A 15142-nucleotide genomic window follows, 5' to 3' on the forward strand; every position below is an offset into this window, starting at 1 on the left:
AACTCAGGGTAGAAACCATGTGGAACCACATGTTCCCTGACCACAGGGGCAGCCCACTGCTGCGTCATTCATCACTCCCACTTGTGATCAGAGGGTATCTAAGGAAGGCAGTTCTGTAATGGGCTCTGTGTCTGTGTGTGGGTGCGTGTGCACAGAGGGTAAATAGGGAGAAGGGAAAGCAGAGGTTGTTTCAAAAGATTATTAGAAATGAGGGCTATACCCATTTTGCGAGAGTGGAGAGAAAGGCCCAAGTCCTTGGACCATCATGGGGAAAAACTCATTAGCAGGAAGAAAGATCAAGAGGACTCTGAGTGGATGAACACAGAACCAAAGGGATGGACCAAGTAGCAATGTGACTGTCGTCTGAGGGGAGCCCATGGACAGTGTCACCATCGCTTCTGTGAGGAGGCTTACGGGAGTCCTGGTTCCCCTGTGCAGGTCCATCGCTTGTGAGCACGCCGGGTCTCCTGGTGGGAGAACCTGGGTCCAGGGCATCTTGGGGTCCACCCACCAGCTCCATGGGCCTCCTTGAAATGCTGTGGAAACATTCCTTTCTCACACGGGGACCCTGATTGCTCAGAAACACACCTCCTCTTCTTCAAATAACCAAGGACAGGTTATACACATCCAATCACTGCCACACGCTAACACGTGCTCTTCAAAGCTCTTTGTGAAATTCAGTTTTGTACCAAGTCCACTGAGTCTAGTCACGTTAACAGCAGATTTGGCCGTTTTTAAGCAGACATGCCCAGGGATCCAGGTGCTTATACTTCTCTTACACGTTGGGAAGGACCTTGGATTTGCTGAGAACATGACTGTGGCCTTAGCCTTGACACTCACAGGTCTGAGCTCTGGAGCATATCATGGACCTTAGCTCTCTATGTACAAAATGGAGATAGCCATTTTCTTCCTCCTACCCTTAGGGGTGTTGTGAGGCTGAACGGAAACAGGCAAGTGAATAAGTTTTGTTTCTGATCTGAAAAATAATGATTAACATTTTACCTTTAGGTATGATATTTGCTGTAATTTTTTTTTTTAAAAGATGTCTTGTTTCAAGTTAAGGAAGTGCCTTTAAAATTTTTGGTTTGCTAGTAGTCTGTAAAGTCATCATGTATTTTAATTCTACTTGCAATCCATTACTTAGTATCTTTATTTTAAATGGTTTCTACTAAATTAGCTAGGTTCAGTATTTCTGTCATTTTTTTTTCTGCTATGATGCACAAGAACTCATTTTAGAATAAAGTGAAAAGCAAAATGATCATTCTTGTGGACCTTCAACATGTCTATGGTGTTTCTTCGCCTATATTAAAGTATATGACATTGACCCTGGGGTTGGAATCAAGGGTATCCCAGGGATATTCCTGGTGCTGGCACTTTCTTGGCTGGGCTCGTGATGGAGATGTTCAGTCCTTCACAGAGGGCAGCCCACGTTGTGAGGAAAATGCTGAGACCAGAAGTCAGAAGCTCCAGCCCCCCAACCTAGGGTCGGTGCTAACGTTGGGATGACCTTGGGCCAGTCACATTCTAGAAAATGCAAACTAATCAATCATGACAGAAAGCATATCAGCAGTTGCCTGGGGATGGTGGGTGAGGAAGGGTGGGAGGGAGAGATTACAAAGGGCCACAAAGAAATTTTGGGGGGTAAGGATATGTTCTCTATCGTGATTGTTGTGATAGCTTCGTGGGTGTATTACACATCAACACTTATCAAATTGTACACTTTAAACATATAATTTATTGAAAGCCAATTCTACCTCAATTAAGCTTTGTTTGTTTGTTTGTTTGTTTGTTTAAAGCATTCAAGCCACACAGAGTCAAAATCTCTCCTTCTTTATTCAGCATTTTGCCAGGAGAACAAGAGGACATGGGAATGTGATTGGTGTCCTAGAAGGACAAATGCAGTCTTTCTCTGGAGAAGTTAGAAACAGACAAAGATAGATTCATGTACTCAGTGCCTAAAATGTAGAATGAAATCCACTCTCAAGGACTTTCAGTGTCAGCCTGACCTGAAGACCTGAAAAGCTCCCAACGCCACGTGTACTGCAGAAGAATTTTACCCCGAAGAATGATGGGCGAGTTACCCAAACTAGAGGCAAAGTTAGGACTCCTTTAAACCTAGTTTAGGAAGATGTGAATTCCGTGAAGTTGTATGCAAATTTTATATGCATAATTATTATTCAGGGGCCAGATTCCATGATTCCCTTCAGATTCTCAAAGGGATCTGCAACACCCTCCCAACAGTTAAATGTAAACAGTGGTAATTACAGTTGAAAGTTAGTGACAAAGATGTCAAATTCAACCTTTCTTAAGCGACTTGTTGCCACACCTTTAATACAAATTGATTTGAAATTAGTAATGGTTGTGCCTTGTTAGTTTAATAGTTATATTTCTATAGAGAAAGGAAAATGGAAGGAAAAAATTAACCTTTCCTATATAGATGCCTGTTTTCATGAAGGTCATGGAGATTATTTGCTAAGAATACTTGGTAAGAATTACAGGTAAGAAGGCTGAGTGTGAGTTTTGCTGTACTTCACACTCGATGCATCATGTTGGAAAATAATTCAGCCTCCAAAGGAGATCCTGTCCCCCATCATCATCATCATCATTATCATCATCACCATCATTAATTTGGCAGCAAGAAGGTAGAGATGGTAAAGGTGAATAACCTCACTCTTTCTGCCTCCTGCCCCAGGGTTAAGGAAGGCTAAAACACTGGACACACTTTTGGACTGGTTTCTTGTGAAAATATTATCCCCTACATACCAGGGTCATGTAGGATGCAAAACGGATTGCAAGCCACAGTGCCATTCGAATCCAAGTACACCACAGTGAGGGTCATGAAGAGTCTCCCTTGTTTCCAACTTCAGTAAAGGAGCTGGATTTCTTTAAAACAGTATATTCTTGTCCTTGGATTTACAGTGCCAGCCCGTATGAGAGGACTGATTTGTCTTCTTAAGTCGTATGCCTGCCTTTCTGGGAAGCAGTCCCCAGGTGCCTGAACGATGCCCAGATTATATGAAAAAGACTAATCCCTGTTACATTTATAGCACTTTTTAGTTTTCAAAGCACTTTTCATTCGTTATTTTGTTTGATTTTTACACCGAACCCAGGAGGTAATGCTGTGTGGGTGTTACTTATGTCCATTTTACAGATGAGAAAACTGGGTGTCTACAAAGGTAATTTTATTGGTCCTGGAAATTGTAAAGCAAATTGCTTTTGAGGGATGATTTAAGTTTGCAGAAAGAGTAAAGGATAATGAGTTTAATTGATAATAGAGGTGGGTTTCTGTACTGTTCTGGGTCCTTTGATATACATGTTGGAGGGAAGGGTTTGAAATACTTACAGTGGTGTGAATTAATTGAAAAAAAGTGCATTCAAAACAGATAAAGTTGACTCCCACTATAGCTCCCATCTATCCGTAAGAGATAACGGTTGGTGAGTACCCGAAAGTCCCCGTAAAGTAGCCCTTGATTTCCAAGAAACTCCAGAGTCATGGCACAGGACCTTTGCCTCCTGTCACCCTCAGCCTGGTGCCTAGAGAGTTTCAGGAGGCGTAGCTGGTGCTGGTCAGGTCAAGACAGGCTCTGGTCTGGGGGTCCAAGAGCCAGGACAGTAGTCCTAATCTTCACCACCTCCTGTTCTGGCTTCAGGGAGTTGGTACTTACTGGTATAAAGTACTGCAAGTGAAGCACTGGCAGTGTACTTAAATGTCACTTCCCCCAAGGAAAGTAACTTGTTCTTTGGTCCTTCACAATCCAAAGGATCCCAGATCAAGCACTTTACAGTGTTAGCTCATCTAATACTCCAGCAGATGCAAAGGGAGAAACCATTATCATCTTGATTTCACAAAAGAGGAAATCGAGGCTCAGAGAGGTTAGGTAACTTGTCCAAGGTCACACAGCTAGTAATGAGGGGAGCCCGGCCTGTGTGCATAATTTCTGCTGAATCAACAGAGACTCTGGCATTAACTGTGTGACTCTGGGAAGGCCAGGGCCTCTCTCCAGACCTTGGTTCATCACCTGCACAACAAGAGGGGTGGACTAGGACGTCTCCAAGTTCCTGTTCAATATTCTTGGGCTTCTTTGATCTGCTATTATGTTGTACTTGCCGCCGAAGGTTCTTTTGTCTGCCACCAGAGGGCGCTCTGCTCCCAAAGCAGGAGGCACTGGGGAACGCTGAGTTCCAATTAATAGTCGCCACCTTAATTGATAAAATTCTGGCCAAGAACAAAAATTCGTGTGCAGCTTTAGCAGAGGGAATTTGTGGAATTCCTAACAAGGCTTTCCAAATAAGAAAATTACCTCAAGAACCCCTGTTAGAATATTTGCTGTTCTCATGGGGAAACTCCTCCATCACGTACCTCCTAGGGCTTTTGTGTGGTGGGGACCTTGAGAGAATCAGCGCTGGGCAGTTGGTGAGTGAAGGTAAGCAGGCCACCTGCACGTTTCCCAAACATCAGCCCCCTGTGCTCCTCTATCTTCCCTCCCAATTCTTGCCATGTCCCCATCCCACTGGTAATATTTACTAAATGTTTTCCCTTACGTTGATTCATTTTTCTCACTTAAATAAGTGTACTCAGAAGGGAAGCTTTATATCACTATTATAAATGGAAAAGCATTATTTTTGTAACATATATGAAAATAAACACCTTTCTAGAATATAACCTCCATGCTTAGAATCAGAGAGTTTTGTTCTGTTCCATGCCCAATGCCTAGAAAAATGAGTTACTTAGTAGGCACTCAATGAATATTTTTTATTATATCAGTACAAAGGTATTCATCTACATACTACCTAAATAATCTTGAATATCATACTCGGGAAACACTGGGGCAGTGGAAGGTACTCGGAGAAAACTTGGTGGATTTGGGGATTTGAGGCTTGTGAACATGACCTGCCATGTGATGTCAGACCATGAGGCATTTCTCAGTGGAAGTAGCTGCTGTCCACTCCCCACCCACCCCATTTCCCCAGCTCACCCTAGCCAGCAACTCCAGGTGTGACACGTGTACATATACCTGAAGCCCTGTCCAGCGTATAACTGTTTTCAGCCTGAACTGTCTTTTGGTTCCAGGATAGGCAAAAAGTCTTCATCTGCCACTTCACATCCACTAGAATGGCTCTCATTAAAAACAAGCAAAACAAAATAACAACAAAAAACCAAAAAAAAAAAAAAAAGAAAAAGAAAGGAAAAAGAAAATAACAAATCTTGAAAAGGACGTAGAGAAACTAGAACCCTTGTATACTGTTGGCAGGAATGCAAAATGGTACAGCCACTATGGAAAACAGTACAGTGGTTCCTCAAAAAAATTATAGAATTACCATGTGATCCAGCAATTCTTCTTCTAGGTTTATATTCAAAAGAACTGAAAGGAAGGACTTAAACAGATATTGTATACCAATGCTCATAGTGGCTCTATTCACAATAACCAAAAGGTGGAAGCAACCCAAATGTCCATCAACTGATGAATGGATAAATAAAATGTGGTATATTAGATGTACAATGGAATATTATTCAGCCTTCTAAAGGGACAAATGCCACAACATAGATGAACCTGGAAAACATTATGCTAAGCAAAACAAGCCAAAAACAAAAGCATAAGTATTGTATGATTCCACTTACATGAGGTACCTGGGATAGGCAAATTCATAGAGACAGAAAGTAGAACTGAGGTTACCAGGGCCTGGGGGGAGGGGGAGTGCGGAGTTATTGTTTAATGAGCACAGAGTTTCTGTGAGACAGTTCAGTTCAGTTTCTGTGAGACAGTTCAGTTCTGATGAGACAGTTCAGGAAATGGATAGTGACGGTGGTTGCACAACTTTGTGAAAGTAATTAATGCCACTGAATTGTACACTTAAAAGTGGTTAAAATGGTGAATTTTATGATACATATATTTTGCCACCAAAAAAAAAAAAAAAAAGCTTTCACCTGATAAATTGGAAAAGCCTTTCTTGGAAAAGTCACTTGTGTTGAGAAGGTTCTGGGTCCAACGGATTGATTATCAATGTCTACAGGGTAGGGGGAGTGGTGGCATTCCTGTCGCACATCTGTGTTCCCTGCGGGCTAACTTCCATAAATTGACTCTCAAATGGGGAAAGTAGCTCTTGTGTCACTGTTGTAACTTGGAAGGGTTCTTTTGACCATTCGGACTCCTGAACTCCACAGGAGAGAGGATGAGCCCAAACACTGACACCTAAGGGGGCTGCTCAGACCCTGAACGGAGAGGCAGTGGCTGATGCCTGGGGGCTGGTGCTGAACTGGAGACCTCGGCCCAGCCACAGAGGGCAGCACCCCTCAGCAATAGCCCCTGATGCCAGGTAGGAATGTGGCCCATTGTTGCCATGAATTGTTTCCCGAGAGAAGCTATAAATCCCTTTTTTTTTTAAATGTACTCTATCAGGTTTTAAGCATTGATCACTAATTTAAAAATTTCCTAAAACACAGTGAAGGCCAAACAAGATACACCTATGGGCTGTATTTGGCCCATGGGCTGCCAGTTTTTACCTCTGTCATACATAACAAAAACTTCTTATTCCCCCTTTGACATTTTCAGCGTGCACAAGAAGGCTTGGGAAGTTCATTTCCAGAAGTTCATTCCAAAAACAAGCTCTGGGAATTCCCTGGTGGTCCAGTGGTTAGGGCTCCGCGCTTCCACTGCAGAGGGGGCGGGTTCTGTCCCTGGTCGGGGCACTAGGATCTTGCATGCTGCACCGTGCTGGCCCCAAAAAAATAAAAACAAAAGCTCTGGCTCCTGGATCAGCTACCCTTGTTGCTGCTTATAAAACATGATGTACCTTCCCTGGTCTCTGTGCTCGAAACACGAATATGGATCCAAATCTTCCCATTCTTTAAAACAATAGAATAAAAAAGAATGAAAATTTGCCATTTGCAAAACATAGATGGACCTGGAGGGTATTATGCTTAGTGAAATATGTCAGACAGAGAAGGACAAATACTGTGTAACACTTATGTGTGGAATCTAAAAAATAAAACAAATGAATGAATATAACAAAACAGAAATAGACTCACAGACACTGAGAACAAACTAGTGGTTAACAGAGGAGGGGGTGTGGGCAAAATAGAGGAAAGGAATTAAGAGGTACAAACCACTAGGTACAAAATAAATATGCTACAAAGATGTAACATACAGGACAGGGAATATAGCCAATATTTGATAATAACTTTAACTGAAGTATGATCTATAAAAATAAAGCATTATGTTGTACACCTGAGACTAATACAATATTGTAAATCAACTATATTTCAATTAAAAAAAAAAAGAAAAAAACCTGCTTTGTTCCCTCCTCCTCTGTGAAGGCCTCTGGCCCACAGGACTCTCCTACTTCTAAGCCCGCATTGCCCATCCTCCCCTAGGTGGCAGCACTCCTACTGTTGTGCTGACCAGCCATTGCTCTCTGGCATTGTCGTCTTGTTCATTTTCCTCTCTTGTTTTCCAGGTCTCTTCTGGAGAGAGACTGTTATGATGAAGGGGAGATCTGGATTTTGGATATCGAGCCCTGACTTCCCTTGTTCCATGATTCCTCCCTCCCCCTCCCCAGGAGGCCTGGGCTCCTTGCTGACTCCCTGGCCTCAAGGATGAAGTTTCTTCGGTGACAGAGGTGCTGAGGGGTGCTGGGGGGTAGACCTCGAGGCCCCTTGAACTTGGAGAGTGGACCAAGCACGGAGGAGGGCCTGGGGCCTTGGGTTCTATGGGAGCTCTGCCCTAAGCTACAGCTCCCAGCCTCCAATGGCTATAGCCCTTCCAAGAGGAACAGCCTCTACCCCCACCCACCTCACCTTACACACACACACACCCCCACACACCCACACACCCGTCACATGGCTGATTGGACCCATAATGCACACCTGGCCCAAAGGCAGCGCACCTATTAGCTGGAGAGCAACCAGTGACCAGTTGGCCTACCTCAAACTGGCAAGCTGGCCCTATCAGATTCTGTCTTGAGAAATAGAAGATTTCAATAGGAGATTGAAGGACTGCTGGGCTGTAGAAAGAGAGAAGCGAGGTGGGCATGGGGCCCCTGGGAGCCAGCTCTGGCTGTCCCTTCCAAGGAGCGGTTCAGGGGATGCCCAGCTGTGCTCTGTTGTCAACCCTTGGGCTCCTTGAGATCTTTGTCCTTCACGCTCTTTATGCCTAATGTGGTGTCTGGAGGAGCTTTGATTCAAACATCCTTCTCTACCAATTTGCTCACCTGGTCCCAGGTGCTGCTCGGCCTTTGGGTTTGGGGCCCAGCACCCATGAGACGGACGTGCTCATCCTCAATCCTCAGGGCGCGGCCGCGCTGGCCTGCCATGTGTTGCTATGAGTCCATCTCCCAGATGCTGCCTGAGCCCAGCCACAGAGCATTCTGCTGAATAATCGGGGGAAGAGGAAGGTGGGTGATGACAATCAACCTCACTGTCATGGGCCAGCACGCTGAGCCGTGAAGCCCGATGGGCAGTGGAACAGCTGACCAGGAGAGCAGGAATTCCCCATGTCCCCGCCAGCCCTCAGAAGCCAGCTTTGGCAGGGGACCTCGCCTCCATCCTCCTGGCACTACTGCTCTCATTTCCTTCCCTCCCACGGCTTCCTCAGTGCTCCCCTCTGGCCCTGCTCCCCCGTGTTTGGGCTCTTGGTCACCAGCTGAGCAGAAGAATCCCCTCCCCAGCTTCTAATGGCATCTCCAGATTTATCAGGATTAAAAGAGATGCTTTATAGGAAGAGAAAAGAATGTAAAAGAAACGAAACATGTAACTCTCTGAAGTAGCTTGTATTCATGGGCCCAATTCCTCACCCTCCATGCATTCATGCCCTTTGCAATACGTCCCATTGTGACAAAGCATAACGTCCCATGTCTGGAGGCTTAGCCATGTGACCGGCTTCGGCCACTGGATATTAACAGACATGGAAAGGGTCTTGAAAAGCACATGCACACTGGGGTTTGCTTGCTCTCCTGTCTCTGCTGTCATCGTGAGAAGGAGAGGGCCAGGTTAGCCCGCAGGTCCCAGGAGGAGGAGGATGGACCCGAGGAGCAGAGCCCCGCCTAGCTCAGCCAAACACCCCGGCTGTGTGCAGATCTCTGCTGCTTTAAGCCACTGAGTTTGGGGATAGTTTGAATTTGGGGCAATACTAGCTGATACACACCCCACCCCCAGGTTCCAGCACCAGGAAGGGAAGGAGGCTCCTTCCCTGTGCCCAGGGCGGAGCATCAACCTTCTCTATGGGGTCCTGGATCTCGCCATCTCCTCTCCTCTGAGGGGGCTGGAAGGAAGGGGCAAGGATCATTGTGAGGCCTCCCAGCTCTCCAGCAGGCTGAGGACACAGAAGCAGCTGGAACAGATGGCCTTTCGGGTCTCTTCAAGACATGGAGTCGATGCCCTCCTAGAGAAGGCATGACGTCCAAATGGGTCTGCAGCCTGGGAGTTCCAAAGGCTGCCTCCGTTCCCTTGGGTGCCCTAAGATGAAGAGGGCAAGAGAGATCGTCTCCCTGAGAGAGACTCAGAGATGGTGGTTTAGGAAATTGTGCTTCCTCCTGAGTGAAAGCAGTGAGAATACATCCCATATGTGGCCTTGTGCCAGGACACAAGGGACACAGCTCCAGGTGACAGGGGAGGAGAAGGCTTTGACCTGAGCTGAGAGTCAGGACTCAGTCCCCCTCCTCCCAAAGCTCCAGGAGGGACCCACAACCCCCTCTAGAATCTCTGATCTTCTGATTAAACCTGTTTTGCCCCTCAAGGTAAACCTGAAACTCTTTATTCTTTCATTTTGTTACATTTTTGTTTAAGAATGGTTTAAAATATTTGAGTGAAAAAAAAAGACTCCACCATCTTGTTTTCTCCTATTTTTATTGGAAATATACAGTATTTCAGCTACACTGTGGGCAAAGTGGGCTTTGATGAGCTTTCCTGAAAACAAGCCACCAATTACAACACTGTTTTTGTGGAAAATGCATTGTGAATTCTAAGTAACTGTCCCACAAATGGCCTGTTAGAGCATAACCCATTACCAGGTGGGGCATGATCGTCTTTCCCAAACGATTTATTTCTAGAAGCAATCTGCATTTCAGTAAGACTTAAAGAATCCCAAACTTTCCTAAGGCATCTTTCATTATAATATGAAGCACAATTTATCTAACCTGAAAAAAAAAAAAAAAACAGAGAAGAAGTCGACAACTTTTTCCTAAGCATTTCTTTCCCATGGTTCGAGGTAATCCAATCCCAGATGTGCAAAAATTTCTTCTTCACTTTCTGCTTTGAGAAATATCCTCTGAAAGCATAACAAGACATATGTGCATTCAGATATTTTTGTTAAGCATCTCAGTGCTGACATAGTGAAAATATTATTGTAAAACTGTTTTGTCAAAATAAATTACTGCTGAAACACTTTACCCTGCTTCTGAGGATAAAAATTCATCTTACCTGACTTCTGTAATTTTTGTATTTTCCCACCCCCCAAAACTTAATAAATTAAGGTAAAATTATGACAGCCTTACATATTCAACTAGAGGCATTTGGTATTTGTCCTATGGATCTGTAGTTCTTAACCACAGTTGTTCATTAGAACTACCTGAAGGAGTTTTTTAAAAAAGTGTTGAAAACTGAGCTATACCCCAGTCCAATGAAATCAGAAGCTCAGGAGAGGTCTTGTCATCCATCTGTTTAAGGGGTCTGGGAAATTCTCCTGTGCAGTCAGAATTACGTACTACTGCCATTGGTAAGGAGGAGTGGTGATTATAGGATACTTGTGTATGCTGGGTTCTCCTCCTGGTCTTCCACCCCTGCCCCGCTCCCACCAGCCTCCCACCCCATGATCTCTGTTAGATCGAGCACCACTTCTCCTCCAGCCCTACTTGTTATAGCACAGCGTTGGGCCTGTAGGAGGCACTCGCTTATGTTGAACTATTTGTTATGTGTCAATTTGTAAGTCTTCCTACATTGTGTTATGTGAAGCTGCCTCCACTCACATGCTAGACAACTGAGGCTTTCCTGCCAGCATCCACAGCCCTCTCTTATGACAGCAGCACCTTGATTTTTCTTTGGGAAACCACCCCTCCCTACTCTCAGTCTCTGAGGGTCAGGTGGGGCTAATCCCACCTCCGAGGAGGGGCACACGACCCAAGCCTGGCCAATAAGAGCCACGGAAAAGGGTTCAGGGATTGGCACATGGCCCAGGCCTGGCCAGTGAACATCAGCTAGGGTTCTTGCCAGAATTATTAGGAAAGAAGCTCTTTTCTGAAGGGGTAGCTAAGCTAGAAGGATGGAATTCATAGGAAAACCCTGCCTGAGAGTGAAACCAACACTGAGGGAAATTTGCATTATCACCTTGATACAGCCACACCTGAAGTCCATGTTATCCCAGATGCTACAGTATATAAGCCAAATTCTTTTCTTTTCTTTTCTTTTTTTTGCCATTTCCATTTTGTATTGGGTTTCTGACACTTGTGAGACAGCTCTAACTAAATACACCTCATTTAGACTATAAGCTCCTAAAGGGTAAAAACCATTACTTCTAGTTATTTTGTGTCTTCTTCCTCCTCAGAGCTTAGTTTAGTGCCTTTGATCACCATAGGAAGAGTAGATCTTGGCACTTGTGGACTTAGTTGAATATTTAACTCTTCCTAATTCATACAGTAATCTATCATTTTGCTGAGGCAGCATTTGGACTACTGCAAGGCTAGCACGCCAAGTGAGTCTCAGCTGGTGTGTGAGTCTAGCTGACTGCTCATCTACATCTCAGGGCAGCTCTGTTGCTCTCCTTCTTGCAGTGGACTCTCATTCATGACCTATATGATCACTCAAAATGCTAATTCTCACTGCATCTGAGGGGTACTTGAGTGATATTTGTGATTTGGGGGGATCCTTGGTTTTCTTTGGCGTTACTCATGGCAAATACCAAGGATATACCAAACTCAATTAATATTCACTGTTGGACTGGTTCTAGGGGCCCAACTAGCCCATCATCTTTGAGCCCAAAGCCTCCGAGGTGCATTCTGGGCCAGGTGGGGGCTATGCTCCCATCAGGATCTTTCCAGCTGCCCTCAACTGTGATCGGTGGGGACAGGGCACTCGGGGCAAAGGAAACTGAACCTGGACACTAAAATTAGTTCCGGAAAAGCGCTCAGGGAGCCAGCCTTGGTGATGAGGATCAAAGAGCCCCATCTCAGGGAGACAGCTCTACCTTAGTCTTGTCATATAGAGCGTGGTTATCCAGCACCATCTTCCGGTCGTGTGTAGCGTAGCGCCGGAGGTCTCTCTCAAACTGCTGGATAAGAAATAATTAAAATAAATGACTATCAGGACTTCCCTGGTGGTGCAGTGGTTAAGACTCTGCGCTCCCAATGCAGGGGGCCCGGGTTCAATCCCTGGTCAGGGAACTAGATCCCACATGCATGCCACATCTAAGGAGCCCACGTGCTGCAACTAGGGAGCCCGCCTGCCACAACTAAGAACCAGTGCAACCAAATACATAAATAAATTTAAATAAATAAATAAATTACTATCAAGTCTAGAATGTCTTCAGTATTTTGTGTTTAGAGATATTTAAATCCCTATACAGGAAGTCCCCTATATACAAACGAGTTCCGTTCCGAGAGCACATTTGTAAGTCCAATTTGTTCGTTAAGTCCAGCAAAGTTAACCTAGGTACCCAACTAACACAATCGGCTATATAGTACTGTACTGTAATAGGTTTATAATACTTTTCACACAAATAATACATAAAAAACAAACACAAAAAATAAAACATTTAAAATCTTACAGTACAGTACCTTGAAAAGTACAGTAGTACAGTACAACAGCTGGCACACAGGGGCTGGCATCGAGTGAACAGGCAAGAAGAGTTACTGACTGGAGGAGGGAGAGGAGGTGGGAGATGGTAGAGCTGAAGGATCATCAGCAATAAGAGACAGAGGGCAAGCTGCAATTTCACTCATGCCTGACGTTGATGGCACAGGTTCTGGTTCCTTGCTGGAACCAGATGCACGTTTGCATCTTTGAAAGTTCGCAATTTGAAGGTTAGTATGTAGAGGACTTACTGTAATGAAATGTCTATCTCCACTAAACATTCTCCAAGCAATTTTCTCCCCCAGGGCAATAGTCTACGATGACAAAGCTCCATGCTCACATGCACACACTAGACTGTAAGCTCTGTGAAAAAAGGAACTTGATTTGTTCTGTTCATAACCATATTTCCTCCTCAAATGACGCCTGGCACATAGAAGATGTACAGCAAATATTTGTTGAATGAATAAATGAGGATTGTGAGGATTGTGTCCAGAATAATACCTGGCCCAGAGTAAATGCTGGATAAATAATACTTGGTGTTGTTTTTTATTTGGAATATCACTAATGTAAAAGAGGATGAGGAGTTAGGAGACCCAGATTCCAGCCTGGATTTTGTTCCTGTCTGGCTGTGCATCTCTCTGCAAGTCACCCAGCCTCTCTGAATCTCGGTTGGTCAAACAGGAGGGTGGAGGAAGTGCATGAGTAAGGTCCCCTCTGGCTGTAACATCCTCTCATACAAGATTCTGTAAAACTGATGGTCTGAGCCACCTGCCCCAGAGTAGCATCTCCTATGATCAGGGTGGGCTCAGAGGCTCCAGGGAGCAAAACCTGAAGCCTTAGATAGAGGACAGGGAAACCCTGGAAAAGGAGGACAATGAATGAAGTTGTCATTGAGGTTAATTTTCCTAAGAAGCACAGATCTAGAAATTTTGTCCTTTCCATGTGGGATTAGGGAGCAAGGATGGAATCATTGCGCCCTCTAGTGGCGAGTATGGGAAAGCTGGCGGAGACTGGGAACTGCCCTTCCTCACCTGGGTGTGTGAAGACAGACTTTCCAGCCAGAAGTTCTTTATAAGGGAGTGGAGGACAAACTATGGCTGTGGAAGAATCAGGGTGAAGCAGATTCTGGGTGTGGTAGCTGGCGGTCTGTGAAAGTACAGGAGTGTTGCTTAGCACACGGCCTCCTACAGCCCTGGGCCACTTGCCTCCAGTCCCCCCCGCACTTAGAGCAACGGCTTCTCACACTGGGCGTGGGGGGAGGCTGGAGAGGATGGGGTAAAAGGTGCAGTGAGAAGCCCCCCTTGGCTCCCCAGTTCTGTGTGGTGAGAGATCTATGCCTGGACTCCTCTGTTAAATCCTCAGGAGCATTTTTCCATATTCTGTTAGGAATTATAATGATGTCTTCCATTTGGAGGGTAATAATATTGACTCAACCAATATTTATTGAGCACCTACTATGTGACAGGTGTGTTCTGGATGCTTGGAATATAACAGAGAACAAAACATTGTCTGCCTTGGCGAGGCTTGGATTCAACAGGGGACACAAATAAGACACAGTAACAGCATAAGTAAATTACATGATATGTTCAAAGGTCATGCTGTGTACAGCGCAAGCCTCATAAAGGAGGTAGGATCTGAGCAAGGACTTGCCCAAGGTGAAGGAGCTAGCCAAGGGGACTCTGGGAAGAGCACATCGTGCAGAGGGAACAGCTAGAACAGAGGCCTTAGGGAGGGGCGAGCCTGGCTGGTTAGGGAGAGAGCAGTGGGGAGGAGTTCAGAGAGATGAGGGGGTGGGGAGACCATGCAGGGCCTCGTGGCCACTGGAAGACCTTTACTCTGCGTTGAATGCGGAGCCCTTGCCAGGTTTTGAGCAGGAGAGTGACCCGATCTGACTTATGTTATGACAGGATCACTCGGCTGTAGGGGGCAAGAGACCAGTCAGAACAGCTGTGGTCATAATCCGGGCAATGATATCCTAGTTAATGTTTATGGAGACCTTACCCTGTGCTGGGCGCTGGGCTGATTTCTTGCTTTATATTAATTTCTGATCTACTCTATTATCGCTAGTATTTAACAGCTTCTAAAAGAGTCTAACAATACTTCTAAAAGAACAGTATTAAGTATACAATTAGCCTCAGAATTGTGTTAAGATGAAGGCACTGTCTAATTTAATCCTCATTACAATCTTGTGAGGTTGATACTGTTACTAGCCCCATTTTTCAGATGAAGAAAGGAGGCCCAGAGAGCCTAAGTAATTTACCCAAGGCCACACAGCCAATGATAGAGCTAGGACTCAGACTCCTGAATCCCAAAGCTCAGGTTCTTTACCCTGGACAGTTCTGCCTTCTGCTTTACAAGCTCTTT

At 45.0% G+C, this 15142-nt stretch overlaps 1 protein-coding gene across 1 annotated transcript in view; it reads right to left on the minus strand.

The window, feature by feature from the left end:
* Window positions 1-10141: 10141 nt before the first annotated feature.
* Window positions 10142-15142, minus strand: part of DNTT (DNA nucleotidylexotransferase) — a 36145-nt gene continuing 31144 nt past the window's right edge. Inside the window, exons 10-11 of the mRNA XM_061194843.1 lie at window positions 12174-12257; window positions 10142-10262 (exon numbers count right to left, since the gene is read on the minus strand). Coding sequence (XP_061050826.1) covers window positions 10176-10262; window positions 12174-12257 — 171 coding nt within the window. The 3' untranslated portion in view covers window positions 10142-10175. The remainder of the gene's footprint in view (window positions 10263-12173; window positions 12258-15142) is intronic.

Source organism: Eubalaena glacialis, chromosome 1, assembly GCF_028564815.1.
Source record: "Eubalaena glacialis isolate mEubGla1 chromosome 1, mEubGla1.1.hap2.+ XY, whole genome shotgun sequence".
NCBI lineage: Eukaryota > Metazoa > Chordata > Mammalia > Artiodactyla > Balaenidae > Eubalaena > Eubalaena glacialis.